This window comes from Dromiciops gliroides, chromosome 2, assembly GCF_019393635.1.
Source record: "Dromiciops gliroides isolate mDroGli1 chromosome 2, mDroGli1.pri, whole genome shotgun sequence".
In the NCBI taxonomy this organism is placed as follows: Eukaryota; Metazoa; Chordata; class Mammalia; order Microbiotheria; family Microbiotheriidae; genus Dromiciops; species Dromiciops gliroides.
The window spans coordinates 2172555-2192041 of NC_057862.1; the positions used below are offsets into that span (position 1 = coordinate 2172555).

Sequence of the window (19487 nt, forward strand, 5' to 3'; positions counted from 1 at the left end):
AAGGGCTCTAAGAGACTGCTCTTCAGCAGTGCCTAAATTCAAGGAGCGCACCTAAGGACAAGAGCCAGAGGTGGCAAGGAAGCTGTGCTCCAACTCCCTGGAAGTTCTGTATGGATAAAGGGATAGCAAAATGAAGGAAGGGAGGGAAGGAAGGCTTCTGAGGGGTTAGAGCATGCAAAGTTAGTAAAGGAACATACACTTACGGCGTTATCCCCCAAAATGTCCAGCTTCTTCATTAGCTCCGCCACAATGATGTCCTGGGCAGCCAGAGAAAAATCAAATCATCCACAGATTGAGTTGGGAGGACCAGCATGGCTCATAGGAAGGCATCACAGGAGGAAAGGGGCAGTACTGACCGTGACGCCTTCAGCCTCACAGTAAACTTGCAGGGGGCTTTTCCCATCCACAAAAGGTGTGTGGTGAAAGTTGATAGCAGGAGATTTCCTTTCCCGCTCCTAAAATTAAAAACAAAATGAATATCTGGGTGTGGTGCATTCCTGCCATTGGCTTCACCACGGAAAGGAACTATGGGTATTCAGGTGACATTTAAAGAAAGGCCACAGAATGTGAAAGCCAGAAGAAGGCAGGATTCTGCAAAAGTTCCCACCATGAAACTCAGCCTCATCCCAGCAAAACACCAAGGAAAATCTGCTTGTGCAGAAAGCAGTGGGGAACCCTGGATGCTCTCAGGCAAATGCTCTCCAACTACTGGTGCAAAGTACACCTGTGCTTCACAGAACAGCGTGTCTTAGTGTCCTAAGGGGCAGGGTAGAGTCTTCATGGACTCTGACTGAAGTAGAGGCTGGAGGACAGTGGATGCCCCTTCTCACTCCTCGGCCACCACCCAACACACGGAGGTTCTGTCTAGCAGTAGCTCTCAGGAGACCATCAGCTTTCAGCCAGAGACTAAGCATGAGAGCTGGGAAGTTTTCTAAGAGTGGGCTATGTCTCGGCATCAGTCCTGCCTGTCTGGGCTGGCTATGAGGATCCACTGATTGGATCCTGGAAGAGCCCTCTGCCCTGCCCCGCCTTGTTCTTCATAGGGCCTTGACCTCAGGAGGGTGCTGCACCCTTTGAGTGGTCTTGGGAGCCTGGGCAGCTTCTCTTCTGGCCTGGACACTTGCCTCCAACTCCAAGATCCGGAATTCCAAGAGCTCATTTTGATCTTTCACATCCTGGACGTCATGTTTGAGCCGTGCTGCTTCTGTCTCCATTTGCTTTATCTGAAAAAGAGAACATATTGTGACAAAATGATCACATTGGGTCTGTGTTTTGAGGCACCCCTAATGTTAGCTTTTGTCTCCATAGAGGAAGAGAGGCTGGTCCACCTAGTGACCTCTTAGGGCTGGCTCCAGGTTCCCAGGGCATCAGGCATGGAAGAACATTTTAATCAGCATCCTTTCTACAGCCCTGTAGAAGATGCGAAGCTCTTGACATTCCTGATGGCTTTGGAGTCATTGCTCCCTAACCCCTTGGATTAGGGCCACCACTAACAGCCACAAACTGCGGGCCACTAAGTTCTCCTCCTGTTCATCTGGAGGAGTTCCATGTTTCCTGTTCCTAAGACAATCTGCTCTTTGTTTCAGTATAGCCATAAAGCAGAGACTCCCCAAGCCCATCCTTATGTGAAAGCCAGAAAGGTAAAGGGGAGTGAGAGAGGCCCAGTCAGCAGGCAAACAGGTAAGAGGTCTAAGGAGAGGGGATGCTGGAGCTCACCTACTTGCTAGGCCAATGGACTCCATTTGGGGAGTCTAAGTTACACTGACCTTTGAGTTTTATATCCTCCAAATATTTTTCTGTAAAACCTCCTGCTCATGAGACATCAGCACATGCCCTGATGTAATCACATCTTAGCTGATGCATTCCTGTTCCCCCCTTGTACTAGCTAAAAGTCATAGAAAAAGCAAAGAGCCATGAGTCTGGGGTCCTTGTGCTGGCCAAGAGCCTTGGACCCAATTTATTTCTCTAGCCACATGCTTTGCTAAATCGATTTTCTGACCAAAAAATCAAATAAATCAATCAATCAATTTTCTGAATGTAACTTCATGGCTTTATTTTCTATAGCACTACAAAAGTTCATCTCCATCTCCCCAAAGTTAAAGGAACTGAAGAAGAGGAAGAGGATGAGGGGTCTATGGAGGAAGGGGAGGAGGAAGTTAACTAAGAATGTGAGAAGGACCTTTTCACAGACCCCAATTCAATAACCCTAAGTGACTTCTTGTCCTCATTGGAAAGCTCCCTGCAGATCACTAACACCCAACATATCCCTTCAGTTCTACTGGCTGAATAAGCAAAGGAAATTGGGAATGTTTTGCTCTCTGCCAAGTGAGTCTGCCTTTAGTGAGTAGTGATTCTCAACAATTTCCTTTGCTCATGGAAAATATTTAAATTTAGGTAGTTATTTATAAAGTGTTCTATTCAGACCACACCCAGGGGTTGGAAACACTTTGTTTGAATGGCACATCAAGAATTCATGTTTTCCTTGGTAGAAATATGTCCTTCACCAATGCAGATCCTGCCCCCTACTCCTTCCCACCCCCACAAATACAGTAAACAGTCCTCAAGAACTGCTGTGGTTTCAACACTGTGGTTATCTGGTGGCCATTTCTTTGGTGTGAGATAGAGGAGGGGCTCAAATTTAGATACTGACAAGGACACAACTTGTGATTTATGTGCATGACATAAATAGCACCAAATGTGCCCCAGGGAAGAGGTATTAAATGGGCTTTCAAAAGCATCTGAGGAGAGGAGGATGGTGAGCTGGGGAGTTCTCCTGGCAAGTATCCATCACTGATTCCTATTGAACTTCTCATTCTTGTCAACGAGATACTAAGAGCAGTGGTTTTTCACAGGTGAAGGACTTGCAAGGGCTGCTGATACCCTCTACATTTCATTATCCTGAAGCACAATCCTGGTTGCTCTACCCTTCTTGTGGCTTTGAGCAAGTGTTCAGAAAGGACAATTTAGGTCGACTCCATATGACTGTAGCAGATCTGAGGTTAATTGGAAGGCTTGACTGTTCTGCTTCCTGGAAACATGATAAAATAGTCCCAAGATTTTTCTAAGTGCCAGGGGTCCCCCAGAGCCATGAAGATGGTCTCTTTGCAGTCAATGGGACTCAGGGATCATTCATGGATGAATCTGATGTGATATCTGGGGTACAGCCAAAGGGCCATGGCCCAGCAGAACTTGCTAATGCTATGGCCAGAGGTTCCCCACCAGAGCTGCGGAAAATGAAAAACTAGAATACAAAAGCCATGAGAATGGCCATACCTTCCTTGCTGAGTGTTTCAGCTGAGCAGGACCCATGGCAGTACATTGACTAACAAGGACTGGCTTCTATTGGGATGGGGAAGAGGAACTTGTTGAGTATTGAAAGAGATTGGGGGCAGCTAGGTGGCACAGTGTATAGAGCATTGGCCCTGGATTCAGGAGGCCCTGAGTTCAAATCCAGCCTCAGACACTTGACACTAGCTGTGTGACCCTGGGAAAGTCACTTAACCCTCATTGCCCCACAAAAAAAAAAGAAAAATAGAGATTGGGGGATTTTTGTATAGAGAATTCTATTTATTAATGTGATATTTAGCCTGCAGATATTTTCCTATGTACTTGTCTCCCCCGTGAGAATGTAAGCTTATTGTGAATAGGGGTCGTTTATTCTTTGTATCTTCAGCACCTGGAACAATGCATAGTGCATAGGAGGCATTCATATAACATTGTAAGGTGAGCAAAGTGCTTTACAAATATCTCTGTTTATTCTCACAAAACCCCTGGGAGGTAGATGCTGTCCTTTTGCATGTCATACAGAAGTGGGGATTTTGACAGTTAGCAGAGGGCAGCTAGGTGGTACAGCAGACAGAGCAGCAGGTCTGGAATAAGAAGACACATCTTCACAAGTTCAAATCCACCACCAAATACCCACTGCCTGTGCAGCCCTGGGCAAGTCACCCAATCCCCTTGGCCTCAGTTCTTCATCTATAAAATGAGCTGGGGAAGGAAATGACAAACCACTCCACGATGAAAAAGAGTGTTTTGAAAGTACTGACTTAGGGGCAGCTAGGTGGCGCAGTGGATAGAGCACCAGCCCTGGAGTCAAGAGGACCTGAGTTCAAATCCGGCCTCAGACACTTAACACTTACTAGCTGTGTGACCCTGGGCAAGTCACTTAACCCCAATTGCCTCACTAAAAAAAAAAACAAAGCACCGATTTAGCATTTTTGAAAAACACAAAAGAAAATTAATTTCAGAAGAAGATGTTAACAGGACTTTTTTAAAAAATCCATCATGTTAAATTGAATATACATTAAAAAATTCTACTTAACTGAAGTTCAGTTTCACATGTAATTTGGTAGGTTTTACTCTTCATGTATTGCAATGTTCATGTTTGTTGATAACTGTCTTTTGGAACTACGAGGATGGCACCAAAATATTTATTTAAAAAATTATATTTTATTATGAATTTTAAAAAATAAATATTTTGGTGCCATACTCCTAGTTCCAAAAGACAAGCTGAAGCTGGAACCTCCTGGTAGAGTTATTTGAATGGACAGGAGGGCATCCAGCTGGCCTGCACATTCTCTTGAGTTTAGGACTTCAGCATATTAGAGAATAACAGCCTTCAAACTCATGAGCAGAAGGGTGTGATCCCTTACCTTGAGAAGGCTGTTCTCTCTGGCTCAACCAAGTTGTTGGGGGTTTCAGAGCCCTCTGCTTAACTTAGATGAATATATGTTGAGAAAATAAGATTCATTAAAGGAAGACAGTGTCTTAGAAGAAAAGTTCCACTCCCCATGTCCAACCAGACCATACGCAACTTCTACAAAAAGCATGGACCCTGGGAGGCAAAGCTGGAGCTCATGAATAATGCCAGCATTACCAGCAATTCTTCACCTGGATAGAACCCAATACTACCACTGTCACCATCACCACCACTACCACTACTACCACTACTGTAATTTACCCAGTGCTTTAAGGTTGTTCATACCTTAGTTCATTCAAGACTTATGAAGTGCTCATTTAAAGTTAAACTCACAAATATAAATAGCCAACTTTACATATTTTTTCTCAGAGACCATTTTAACCCTTATTTTCTACTTAGATTGAAGACTTGTGAAGTATAACTTTTCTAAATTACCTGAGGAAAATACCTCAAGCTGCTGAAGGGACAGTCTTGTGTGAGGCATGTCCCTGATGGGAGTCCCTGATAAACTCATCCCATTATCTCACTATCTAAGGATACCATGCCCTAAACTACTGCAGAGTTAAAGACTGGTGAAGTCTGAGCCATATTCTAGGAAGGAAGACTAAGAGTCTGCTGGTTGTCAAAGTTATATTTTGTCAGGAAATAGCAGAGTAACTCAGAGTCCTGGAGTTTGAGAGTTAGAAGGGATTCAGCAGCCTTGAGACCAACCTGTACACAAATGGTGTGTCCACCACAATATGCCTGACAAGTAATTGTCCAACATCTGGCTGAAGATCCCCAATGTCCACCACCTCCTGAGGCAGCACATTGCACTTTTGGATATCTCTCATTGTAACGAAAGGATTTGAATTTTAAACAAGTAAGTTGATGGGGTAGATAAATTTACCTAGGGGCAGCTCGGTGGTGCAGCGGATAAAGTGCCAGGCCTAGAGTCAGGCAGATCTGAGTTTAAATCTGGCCTCAGACAGTTATTGGCTGTGTGACCCTGGGAAAATCACCTGACCCAACCTGCCTCAGTTTCCTCATCTGTAAAATGAGCTGAAGAAGGAAATGGAAAACCACTCCAGTATCTGACAAGAAAACCCTGAATGTGGTCAGGAAGAGTCAGACACAATTGAAAATAAGTAAACACAAATGGATTCACTATCTCCATGAGATTTTCCTTTCCAAAGGTCCAAGTGGATTTGAAAAGTTGATATAACACATTATTGTCATCTTTGCCATCAGCAACATTTCCTGGGTACCTAACATGAATGAGGCCATCTGCTAGTTCCTAATAAAACAGAGATGTCTAAGGCGTAGGTGCCCAGGATCCCACAGATAAAACACTTGAGCTTTGCCCTCAAGAGGCTTAAAATTGAGCTGAGGAGAGAAGTGGGCAGACAAAAAAAGATTATCATCCATCAGTAGTGTAGGCTAGATGCTAAAAGACTGTGATGGGAGGAAGGTGAGAATACTGAGGGCATAGGATCATAGATCATAGCTGGAAGAGACCTGAGAGGCAATCTAGCATAACTTTCTCATTTTAGGCATGAGGAAATTAAAGCCCAGAGAGGATTGACTTATTCAAGGTCACTCACTGGTAGGTGACAGAGGTGGGATTTGAAACCAGATCCTCTGATTCTTTCCACTCTTCCCAGTGCACCATGTTACCTCTCAAAAGGAATCCCAGATGGGATAGGTCTAGGATGAAGTCTCCAGTGAATAACTGTGCCAGAGTGAAGCAATGCCATTCATTCCCTTTCCATGAGCCCTGGTGCATTATTTCTAACTTCCCAAAAGGTGAAGCCCATTTAGGCACTCAGTAAATGCTAGAAGAATGAATGAGTGAGTGAGTGAGTGAATGAATGAATGAATGAATGAATGAATGAATGAATGAATGAATGAATGAATGAATGGATGAATGAATGGATGAATGAATGAATGACAAAGTCAATAAAGACCCACGGTACCTTTTCAACGAGTTCTTGGTTTCTGCGATAGAGAGCCTGCTTCTCTTCTATCCATTTCATGTCCTTAAAAACAAGAGTTGATCGTGAGATAGAAACATGGCCTCAAATGAAGGAGCCAGAATCAAGGTCAAGTAACATTGCAGGAGAGCAATCAATGTTGCAATGAAGCAATTTAACATCCACACCAATTCTGAAGTATCTGACTAGTCTCATGGAAGGAAAAACAAGTGCCAGGCAGGGAAGGATGCTCAAGGCTGACAGCCCTCATCTGTCCTTGAATGTCTCATGGTTGGGGAGGGAGCAGGCTGGGGCAGGCATCATTCAGGAATTTTGATCTTTCAATCTTTTTTTAATAAACTGCCTGATAACTCTAGTGCAAAAAAGTGACAAATTGAAACCCAAAAGGTACCTAAATGAACATATGCCCGGAAAGGGCCCGTTATAAATTTTGGTGCTTGTTCCTAGAGATATCTGGCATGTCAGATTCACCGAGGAAGGAAGGGATGAATGGCCTGCTGGATCAATGCAAGTCACAGAAAGAATGTTTTCCAGATCCCAGAGTTCCTCAGAGAGTTGTAGGAATTCAGTGTGTCACCAACTTGGGCAGAATGTGTTGAAATACACCTTGGCATCTTTCTTTCACTGAGATCTTCACACACAATTGTCGCCTAACTGACATATTCTTCTCTTTCTGATAATGGTTAGAAGGTAAAACCTTTGGTTTGGTTAAATGACTAACCCAATCACACCAAATCCCTGGGAGCTAAAAGCTAATTCCTAGTGCCTTCTACCTCCTGCCGGGCACAGCCTCCCTTCTATAGGAAGTTTCCCCAACCCCTCTCAATTCCCCTGTTTTTCCTGTTAATTATTTCCTATTTATTTTGTATATATAGCCTTTTGGTATATAGATTTGTTGCACATTGTCTCCCCCATTAAACTGTGAGCTCCCCGAGAGCAGGGATTGCCTTTCCCCTCTTTGCCCCACCCCAGCACTTAGCACAATGCTTTGCACATAGTAATTACTTAATACATTATCAATTGATTGACTTTGGATGCTAACAACTTTGTTTCTGATTCATTTTGAGGAAAATTGTGTAATAACTTGTGTTTCTGGGAGCTCCTAAAGCAAATTTGGGAAAAATGTATTTTTTTCCAGATTAATGAAACATGGCCTTGAAAACTTCTCTGGCCACTGCCTCAAGAACTTTGTCCTTTTCCCACTTCCATGAACAATATGATGTGATATCTGTGAGATCATTTCAAAATTTCACCTCATTCTCGGAAATTTCACTTGAGATCATTGGAAAGCAAATAAATTGCTTGTGTTCTTCGGTATATTATTATAAAATATGCAGACGTTACAGACTCAATTAGTGGCCTAATTATTTGGGCACACATGTTTATATGTGTGTCTATTCATCATTCACAGGTATTTAACCTCTCCTAAAGTGGGTACCGGGGTCCACATGGTGGCAGTGTTGCAGCAGACAGGTCATAGATATAGTCTTTGCTAGTCCTAAGCTAGCAGGAGGCTCTAGCTGAAATTGGCAAACTGGACATGGTGATGGTTCCACTGAGTTTAGGAGGCATTCACCATGACCTAGTAGATCTGCTGCCTGGCATATGTAGGTGGCCTCACCAAGGAACATTGAGAAAGAAGGCAGGGGCATTTTCAAAAGGGATTCTCCCAAAAGGAAAGTCTCCAGTGAGGACCCTGGAAACTCACAACTGATGAGCCTAAGTTCCAGGGAAAGTTGGTACGTAGAGACAATATGTAGAGACAAATAAGAGATCAGGGTAACCCGGGGAAGATGACTTCTCTAATTCCAACCAGATGGTACCACAATGGAGACAGTGTTGGGCCTAGAGAGAAGACCTGAAGTCAAATTCCACCTAGGACACTTACGAGCCTTGTGACTCCAGGAAATTCAGTTAACCTGTTTTCCTCAGTTTCTTCATCTAGCAGCCAGGGATAACACTAGCACCTGCCTCCCAGGATTGTAGTCATCAAGTGAACCGATATTTGTAATATGCTTTGCAAACCTTAAAGTGCCATAGAAATTCTAGTAAACTAGCTAATGGCAAATCATGTCTCATCTGGGTGGGGAGGGCAGTTCTTGGGTGCATGAGGTGATGATGATCAACAATGAGCAGAAGGTAAAGCTGCCCCAGGCCTATTTTGCTTCTAATTCCCCTTCCAAGAAGAATGATCAATAGGTCAGAGGAGACAGAAAAAAGGATAATAGGGACTGGTTACCAACATAACAAGAGACATAATAAGGAGCCCTCAATGAGGATGAAAAGGAGAACTGTACCTAATTAGCACTTAGGATCCTTTGACATACAGCAATCATCTCACTTCTGCCCCTTGCATTCCAACAACCTGGTGCAGGTGAGCCTCATGCTCAGGGACTGAAAACCCTGGCCCCTCTTAGCAACTTTGAAAAGCCCATACAGGACAGAGAAGCTGTTTACCAGAGAAGTTCAAATCTGACCATTTTCCAAAAGGAGAAGAGAATGGCTATGGCTTTGTACAGGCCAGTGGCCTTCATTTTGATTCCTGTCAAAGTTCTTGAAAATAAAATTTAAAGGTTAGTAGATACACGGAGAAGTGTTGGTTGCAAAAAGCCAACATGAATTCCTTGAGAAAAGGTTCTGGGGGGCATCTAGATGGTGCAGTGGATAGAGCACCAGCCCTGGAGTCAAGAGGACCTGAGTTCAAATCCGGCCTCAGACACTTAACACTTACTGGCTGTGTGACCCTGGGCAAGTCACTTAACCCCAAGCCTCACAAAAAAAAAAGAAAGAAAGAAAGAAAAGGTTCTGGCTTCCAGACTTATTCTGGTCCCTTTTGGACAGTGTTACTAGACTGTTAAGTTGGGATTTTAGCAAATATGCAGCATGGTTTCTCATGCCATGTTGTGGGAAAGATGGAGGCATATAAGCTAAATGACAGTGCACTTGGGTGGGTTTAGAACTCGAAACACAGTAATGGTTCAGCATGAAAATGGAAGGACGTCTTCTGCATAGAACCCCAGATCTACTCTTTATCCTGTGCCTTGACACAGAGAAAATATATTAACCCAATTCTCAGGTGACCAAATCTGGGAAGCATAGTTAATACCGGATAACAGAGTCAAGGTAAAAAAAAGACTAGCTGGACATAGCATTGGATTGAGTCGAACAATTGTTTCTTAGATTAAATAAGAATAAATTTCATGAGTACATTTGCTGATTTCAGCAGTCAGTTTTTAAAAATCACCATCACAACTGTAACAGAAGGGAGGAGCGATTAGACAGCATTTCCTTTGACAAAGGTTTCAGTAGCCGGAATGCTCAAGATGAGTCAACAACACAAGTTGGCAGCCAAGAGAGTCAATGCCATGATAGAGGGCTCGAAGAGAGACAGAATCTGAGACCCAAGAGATTATACCCCTGCTGTGCCCTCCCCAGGTCCTGGCCCAGCTGGAAGACTGAGCCCAGTTCTGAACATCACATATATTAGGAAAGACTTCAATAGGCTGGAGAGTGTTCAGAGTGGAGCAGTCAGGATAGTGAAAGGCCTGGAGTCCACAACATGTTAGGATCAAATAATAATTCTGGGGGATGTTTAGCTTGAGAAAAGGTGACTTGGGAGATATAGATAGCAGTGCTCTCTTCAAGGGTCTGGAGGGCTCTCACATAGAAGAGTGACTCAGCTTTGTTCTACTTGGCCTCGGAGGGTGGAACTAGGGGCAGAGGGTGACAATACAAGGAGACATGTTTAGGCTTGGTGTCAGGACAAACTTCCTAATAGTTAGAGCTGTCTTAAAGTGGAACAGATAGCCAGGCTTAGGGGAGGGTAAGCTCCCTGCATTGCTCCAGTTCCTTCCCACCCTATACTCTGATTCTGTAGCTTTGACTTAAATCCTGGTTCTGCTGTTTGCTGCCTCTATATCTGGAGGTGGGAGTGAGAGGGAAGGAGTTTGGGTTTTTGTTTCACCTTCTTCAGGGGACAGGGGTTTGAGGGTGGATTTAATGTCTGGAGTACCTTCCAGAATTATTTCTAGAATACTATCACTTTCCACTAGAAAGGACCCAGATGAAGTAGAAGGCAAAAGCTTTGCTCTCTAACCTTGACTTTGCCAATATTTATCTGTATGCCTTTGGACAAGCCTTACCTTGCCCAAACGTCTGTTTCTTCATCCATAAAATGGGAATGATGGTAATAACTGTACTGTCCACCTCACAAGAGAGCTGTGGGCACCAACTCCATCGGGCAAAGGATGGAGTAGCTCCTTGTCCTCTGTAAAGCACTAGGTAAGTTGTTCACTCAGATAGCAATTGATAGTGGGCTTTGGAAGAGGCTGAGAACATGGACAGAGCTCCTAGTGGACATCAATTAAAAAGCCATGAAGAAAAACTTGAGCAAAAGACAGGATACAGATCTGAGCTATGTTCAAATGAACAGAATTGCTTTGTGATGGATGAAAAACTAACTTTAAAACTGGAAACAAAGATGCCATTTGGCTGTCTCCCCCTGATCACCTCATTGAGTGGCCCATTCTTTCAGGGAAGCCGACCTGGACTCTTGAAGGCTGGCTGGGCTCCAGCCCAGATTCTGCCCAGCTGCAGAAGCACCAAGCTCTGCCCAGTGATGGACTGTGTTTCTGTCAATCCAGCACCGGCCTGGCCAAAGTCAGAGACTCATTGACAGAAGGATGACTGCCGGGGAAGGATATTTGTTGGATACATGGATGTGATCTTCTATGGTGAAATCAGGAGCTGTGTGGTGGGAGGGAGGGGAAGAGGAGCATCCAACCAATGAAACGCTAGTGCTATTGGAGCCCTGGAGCAGGATGGATCTGATAAGGCTCATGGAACATTACCATCAAGAACCCAGAAGGGCATATACAGGGGCTTCTTTAAGCCTGAAGTTGTTTGGGCAGCAAGCTGTTGAACAATGGGGATAAACTGTAGGCAAAGTGCACAGAACCCTGAGGGGGCAGAGGTGTGGCAGCTGAACCTCTTCAGAGAAGTCCCAAAGAAAGAATCTGGAGACCTTACAGATTCTGGCAACACAACAGCCTCTGAGCCCTCCCTGATGGCCCAGAATGTAGCCCTGTAGCCAGAGCGACTGCAGGAAGATAATCCTCCTCAGAGAAGGAAGAAGATGTAGAAAGAGCAACCCTGCCCTTGGGCATCTCAAGGGTGAATAGATGGCCTCAGCACCTAGGACAGCTCCATGACTATAGCTAGTGAATTGCAGACTCCCAGGGGCCCCACCTGAAGATTGATTTGGAATTGATTGAATTGGGTGAGACTGAGAAACTGACTGAGAACCTACTTAAGAATAATTAAATCAAGACCATGCCTGGATGGCCCTGAGTAGGGTGTTGATCTCAGAGGCTGTGGACTACGCCATCAACAGGAGACTACTCTCAACCAATCAGTTTAAAGGATCTCCCCTTTTGGAGAGGGAGACAGGAAGTAGGAAGCTGAGGCTGGCTCACTGAATCTTCCTCTTTTCATTCAGGAACTGGAGAGTGGTGGCAGATGGAGAAAAGGAAGGGATCTTCCTCTTTTTGTCTGGGATTTTGGCATGGTGGCAGCAGGAGCAGAACAGAGTACAAAAATCTACTCCATGTGTTCTCTGTAGAAGTATGGATAGTTAAATAAAGGTGGCTTTCTCAACTTCTCTCTCTTCATTAACTTCTAATATACTTTAATAAATCCTTAAAAGCCTAAACTCTTGCTGAATTTATGAGTAATCTTAGCCAGTTTCCCCCCCAAAACTGGGGGGGAGCAGGCTAGGACCCACATTAGATTTTAAACATCACAGTTTTATTCATAAATATTTATTAAGCACCTACTCTATGTCAGTCACTGTGTGGGCATAGTAGACATGGCAAAAATGAGAAAGATGCTTCTCTGAGAAACATATTCTACTGAGGGTTTCAACTTGTGAACTGGTAAGTCAGTACAAGGTGATTTATGGAAGGAGCAGAGATCAGGAGAGATTTTCTTTAGGAGATGACAACTGAGTCAAGCCACTAAGGAGGCTGAGGGTCCTAAGAATCACAGTGAGGAAGAAGGGCAACATAAGGCTTCAGCACACACACCATAGGACAAATCATGGAGGGGGGAGGATTGAATGATGAATTCAAGAAATAGCAAGTAGTTGGGCTGGAATGTTGAGCACATGAACAGAAATGAGTTTGGAAAGAAAGGCTGGGGATAGATTGTGCAAATTCCAGACTAAAGAGGTGGGATTTCAGCCACCATGAACCACTACAGGTTGTTAGCAAGGGAGTAGGCACTTGGTCATGGTTCTAATCTGATATGGGAAACACTGGCAAAGACCCACTCAGCATGGTGTGAACACATCAAAGAAGCTTCTGCAAAAAAAGAGCACAGCTGAATGGCAGCAACTTTGGGGAGATTCGGAAAGTCACTTTGAGGAAGGTTGGAGCTGGAAAGGACCTTTGAGATCAGCTGCCTCATTGGAAGAGGAGGAAGCTGAAAACTGGAAAAAGAACCCAGCATGTCTTCGGTAGAGAAGGCTGAGGTCAGGGGTGGCTGGGTGGGGTGTCCTCTCACTCCACCAAGGCTGAAGTGGAATAGATGTGTTTCTGGCATCACCCCACCTCGAGAGTCCTGGCCTCAAAGCCCAGAGAAACTTTGTTCCTACAACAGGTTCCCTTTGGTGCTGCTCTTTGTCCTGTTGCCCTTGGAAGAGACTGATATTTCCTCATTGTGGGCACTCTGCCCACTGTTTTCACCTTCTCCTGAGGGGTTCCTAGTCACACTTTCTCCTGTTACCCTAAACCTGAACTCAGCACAGGGAGCATAGTTTGTAGGGGACAATATGTTCCAAGTAATGCACCACCCTCTACCAGCCAACATTGGGAAAGTAGCCCATTTCTGAGCTAGGTGATGTCCAGCCCATACGTTAAAGGAAGGCCTTACTGAGCAAACAGGGAATGGAGTGACTTGGCAGAGCTGAGGAGGATCCCCCTCTGCCAAAGTGCTCCTTGTTGAAATTGCAAGCACCCCGGCCCATATATCAAACAGGGTACATTGGACACAATCTTTATTTGGGCAGCGTGGCCCTGTCTGATCCGTCCCACCTGTCCTTGTTCAGCCAGGGCTTTCTCCAGGTCATCTATTCGTGCTTGGGAGCGCTGTACTTCTGCTTGTAGCTGCTCACGAGTCTGTAGGATGTGAGAAAAGATACATCAAACTTCCTCTCACGTCCTGAGCCAGAATTGCTTTAAAGAGACCTGGCTCTCCACGTCTGACTGAAGAAAACCCAAGGGCAGCCCAGAATCTCTGTTGTTTTTCTTTTTGTCACTTTTGAAATTGAATTTATTTTTTGTTACATTTTCAGTTCTGAACCATCTCCCTCCCTCTCCTGTGCTAGAGAAGGCCACCATTTGACACAGATATGTGTATGTAGATAGATAGATAGATAAACAGATAAACAGATAGATGGATGATGGATGGATGGATGAATGGATGGATGGATGGATGGATAGATGTGTATGTATATAAAACCATGTTATGCATACTTCTATTTATAAGTTCTCTGTTGTTTTTCAGTGGGTATATATGGTCCTTTTCCTTTTCTTTGGGAGGGCAGTCTATAATCAGAGTGACTTACTTTACTGGGGAAAATCAAGCTGCTTGTTTTCATCTGGAGCAAGATTTGGCCATTAACCATTCTGGAAGTGTCTGTGGAGCTCCAGCACTATAGGTTTGACTTGAGAAAAGTGACCTGAAATAAATGGCTACTTATCGGAAGAAATGTATGGATTGTCATAGTTGGAGAGATTTGGCCACACACAGAGAGGGCACTCAATAGTTGTTGAATTGCATTGTATTCTTGGTCAAAGCATCCATTACTCTAGGAATGTTGATTGAGCAGCTAGTGTGCCAGCCTGGGGGCCAGAGTGCCAGTTATGGGTCAGAAAGAGTCTATTCCAAACTAAATCTGTTCTTTAAATCATAAACAGAAGGCGTTCTCTGAAATCACCATCAGAGTAAGTGACAGGGTCCTCCCCATGATCAATGTCCCTTTTCCAACCTCTCACTGGGCCCAAATCTTGTGGTGCCAGTGGTCATGACTTCCTTGATCTCATTTGCTAAATTTCTCCTTAATTCACATTATGCTACGTACCCCTGAAAGAATTAGGGGCTACTGGGCATCATGCTTGCTTTGTCAGCAGCATTTCTCTGAGCAGCAATACCTATGCCTCACATTTCTCAAGAGCCTTAAAGGCTTTCAAAGCAATTTCCTTAGAATAACTCTACCAAATAGACAGTGAACACATCATAACCTCCATTTTACAGCTGAGGAAACTGAGGATTTGAGCAATGAAGTGAGCCGTCCATGGCCATTCAGATCCTAATTATCTGAGGTGGGATTTGAACCCAGGTCTACCTAGGTCCAAGTACAGCTCTCTGTCCACTCCACCATACTGCCTAACAACTAATATCTTGGCATGGAGGGGATGAGAATTTTGATGAGGAAGGAGAAGCTTAAGTGCTTGGAGTACTTTGTGGGAGGAGGGTGGAAAAGGTATCAGGTTGGGAAATCCTTAGAGGGGCCCTATGCCCCCACTTTGAAGGCAGTGACCGCATCTCAGGGAGGCTGTGGAGATGAAATAAATACCAGGAATGTCACGATTCTGCTCCAAGCCATTCCTGTTCCAAACCTCTTTTTGGCCCTTACTTTCCAAATTATATTGATTCAAATTCACTTCATTAACAGCTGGTAATTATCAGGCAGCATGCTTGAGCAGCTTCCCCTCAAATCTCTTCTCCTGTCTCCCTTTAGGGGGCAGCACCAACTGCCAATGGAATGCACAGGTCCCAGAGAAGCCTTGTTCCCACAGGGGTTTCTCTGGGGTGGTGTCAGTCGTACTGTTATATGACAGTGGGTGGGCAGTGGGAACACAGAGGCAGGAGGACCCCAGTGATGGCTTGTCAGTATCATTTATGGAAGCCACAGTTTGCACTCACACACACGTGCACACACACAGAGAAGATATGTGTGTACATGTGTGTGCACATGTGTGTTTGTGTGTGTGGATGCATAAATGCCATATGTTATGGTGACAAAAAAGCTTCCCAGTCTTTACCTCATATAAACTATTATTAAGACCCCTGAGGAGGTCATTGAAGGGCTGTCAGTTCCACTGCCTATCTGCCCACTTTCCCATCTCTATAAAATCTCTCTAAGGAAAACCCACGTACATATTAAGAACACCCTTTGTGAAGAAAACAGACAAGCTTTCCCAGATGATAGTGTATGGCTAAACAAATCTTCACAGTCATGTAAATGACTGTATCCCTCTCATTTATTCTGCCAGATCAAATGTGCCTGGCACTCACACCTCATCAGCACTGTGCCCCTCTGACTAAGGGCAAAGGCATGGACTCCAGAGAATTTCTTTAATAAAGAGGTTCAGTATTGTCTTCTCCCCATTTTCCACCAGTTACACTGCTTTAGGACATCTCTTATACCCTGTGCTTATAGCTTCCTTTTCTGGGTTTTTTTCCTCATTACATTGTAATCTCCTAAGGGTAGGAACTGATTTTTTAAAAACCTTATATCTGTATCCCTAGCATTTAGCAAAGTGATTGGCACATAGTAGATCCTTAATAAATGTTTATTGATTGACTAATGACTTAAGATTTAAAGAAATACAAGATATCACTGTGCTTATCAGTTGGTGATTTTTGAAAGCACATGACTCAGTGGAAACAGATTCCATCTTTAAAGCTCTCCTTCAACAAGAAGTCACTGTTTTATATGTAAAAATCACAGTGATTCTTGATAAATGCACCCACAGAGAGTTCTGGATAAATGCATCCAACAAAGAGTTCTATTCAATGATCCTCAGATCATTAACATCTATGGAGAAATAAAACAGGAAGGCTATGGAGACAGAAACATTTGCTACTGGTTTGTGATCCAGAAGGATTGGCAATTAAACCATCATTGGATGTTGATTCCTTAGAATCAATTAGTTTCTCAGGAGGGGAGTGAGGGAGCCAAGCTGGGTGGTGTATAGGTTTTAGCAGGTCCTTTTTGCCATTGGCATATCCTGGAAAAAGAACATAGGATACATTCTTTGATGGAGCAAGTTAAATAAGAACCAGATACCTAGGACTGAAGTGCCCCCATGGGCAGAGGAACAGAAGGTAGGACTCCAAAAATAACTTTGTTTTTCAAAATGAATCAGGCTGAAAATGAAGCAGCAATGTTCTAGAAGTTAATGCCTGCTGGTCTGTCCTTAGAAAAGGTCTTTCCTACTTCCTATAAGTTTTCTAGCCCTCACTGTCTATACTTTCACCATGATTTTTCACAAAAAAAGAAAGAGAATGGAGTCTACAAACTCTACACCACTGAACTAGACTTTGATTCCTAATAGATTCCTAAAACATTTTATTGTGGAAATCTAGAAAACGGAGCAGTGATAACAGTGTCTTCATGGTTTCATCAATAATAATAATAATAGGTCATGCAAGTCTGTCATTAAATGGAGATTATTTTGACAGGGTTACTAAGCTTGCAGACTGGGGTACTGGTATTGATAGAGCTTACCTGGGTTTTAGTTAAACTTTTGTTAATAAAGCATCTCATGTTGTTTTTATGAGAAAGATGAAAAGGTATGGGATAGAAGGGAGTAGGATGCTTCAATTGATTTGGTATGTGTGAAAGTCGATGACTGCAAAAGTAGGCATCAATGGTTCAATACCAAATTGAGTGGAAATGTCCAGGGAGCTGTTTGGCAATTTGCTATTCAACACTTTTTTCCATGAATTTGGATAAAGGTGTTAATCATACATCTATCAAATTTGCAGATGACACAAACCTGGGAAGCAGACTTAACATATTAAATAAGAGAGTCAGGATTCAAAAATAGCTTGACAGGCTAGATTAGGGGAGCAAATATCAGAAAATGAAATTTCATCTAAAATGTTCATTTTATATAAGTATTCACTTTGTAACATTTTATACGTGGGTTCCAAAAATCAACTTTGCAAGTACGAGATGGGAGAGCCATGGCTTTATTGCCAACTCTTCTGAAAAAGAGATTTAGAGATTTCATTGACCAACAGGCTCAACATGAGGGAACTCTATGACAGCAGTTGAAAAGATGAAAGTGCTCTTAGGTTTCATTGAGAGAGGAAGTGTTTCCAGGAATAAGGAGATGCCAGTCCTTTTGCCTGGCTGGTCAATTAACATCAAGGACATTGTGTTTGTTTTTGGGTGTGACATTTTAGGAACAACATTGATAACCTGGAGAGGTTCTAAAGGAGGGCTTTAAGAACAATTAAGGACCTCAAGATCAAGCCATGTGAATACTGGTTAATGGGGACATTCACTCTGGGGAAAAAAAGGTTAAAGTTGGGCATGATGCCCATGTCCACCCATTTGAAGGGCTGCAAAGGGCATTGGCCCTATTCTGCTAAGGCCCCAGAGGGCACAACTAGGAGAAATGGATGGAAACTATGAAGAGACCAGGGTAGGATGAAGGTAAAGAAAAACTTCCTATCAATGAGAACTTTCCAAAAGTGAAAGAGATTGTTCTGAGTTGTGTATTCTCCTTCACTGGAGGTTTTCAACTACACCATTTGGAGATGTCATAAAAGTCTTGTTCAAGTCTGGACTGGGCTAGGTTACCCTTAGAGATGCCCTCTGGCTCTAGGATTCTAATTTATTCAGGTGTGCCATCTCATTCTCAAGTCACTACCAAGTTATCAGAGCATCACAGAGAGCAGGCTTGGGGCTGTGACTGGGGAATCACAAATGCAGCTGCTGCGCCATTCCAAAAGAACAATATCCCCTTTAGTCAGTAGTGATTCACACAGCTTGTCCTCACACTTCCAGATGTGAGGAGACTGGGATGCTTCCATTTAATGCAAAGGAACAATCACACTGATTGAGGTGGACATGGAACGCAGAGCTTCTCTGGAGCACAATATGCTGTCATGTGGAAAGTGCTATTACATTTATCCAAGAATCTTCTTGTTAGGGTGCTATCCTAAGAATACCATCCAAGCTTAGGGCACATTTGTTGTCAAGTCTACAGGCAATGTGGGAGACACTGGCGATGGCCCAGCACAGGAGCACGAGGAGAATGAGCTACAGGCAGCCCCTTAATGACATGGCAGAGGACTGCTAAGCAAGGACCAGACATGAGGGTTCCTGAGAACTGGACAGAAAGTTACTGGGACTCCTGTCCAGGGAAGAGATCACTGGACACACTGGTCTGCAAATGGAAAGCACGAATAAGGCCAAGAATGAGTGAAACACATCCATGATAGGACAGAGAGAACAGGAGGGAGGGGCTGGCCAGGGGCAAGGGCCTGGGAGGGGGCGAGGCACACAGGGCAGAGGCTTAAATGCCAAATACTCATCCATGTGGGGCTACTTGCTTTGGTGAGTGATTAAGGTTGTTCCCAGCAAATTATCTACTTTTAAAATTAATTATTTAAAAAATTAATTCTGGAAAATATTATCCAGAATCTGATTATTTTATCTAATCTAGGCACAGTGAAGTTGGAGGAGTTACATGGTATCTTCCCAGGAATATGGTGAGTAAACTTTGGGAGGCAGCACTCAAGAAAAAGTTTTCCTGGAGATGCTCTGCTGGGTATTCTAATCGTTCAAGTTTATGGATGTGCATTATCTGTATGATTGGGTTTCTTTTTGATCAGTTGAGCCCTTGGAGGAAGGGAAAGATGGCTGCTTAGGAAGGCCTCAGTTTACATCACTGCAGCCCAGATTCAATACCCACCCACCAAGGAGAAGAGCCCAATGGATGGCCTTGGAAGCATTT

General features: G+C 43.7%; 1 protein-coding gene across 23 annotated transcripts in view; it reads right to left on the reverse strand.

The window, feature by feature from the left end:
- JAKMIP3 (Janus kinase and microtubule interacting protein 3) overlaps positions 1-19487 on the reverse strand; it is a 206058-nt gene that overhangs the window by 40333 nt on the left and 146238 nt on the right. For 13 of the 23 annotated variants that reach the window (XR_006354784.1, XM_043983751.1, XM_043983750.1 and 10 more), the window contains 5 exons: positions 13764-13847; positions 6655-6717; positions 1125-1223; positions 357-455; positions 198-257 (listed from right to left, as the gene is read on the reverse strand). Coding sequence is in view for 22 of the 23 variants with exons in the window: in XM_043983751.1 (XP_043839686.1) it covers positions 198-257; positions 357-455; positions 1125-1223; positions 6655-6717; positions 13764-13847 (405 nt within the window). In the remaining variant the exon portion in view is untranslated. The remainder of the gene's footprint in view (positions 1-197; positions 258-356; positions 456-1124; positions 1224-6654; positions 6718-13763; positions 13848-19487) is intronic. The other 10 variants (XM_043983754.1, XM_043983753.1, XM_043983752.1 and 7 more) reach the window with 1 other exon arrangement.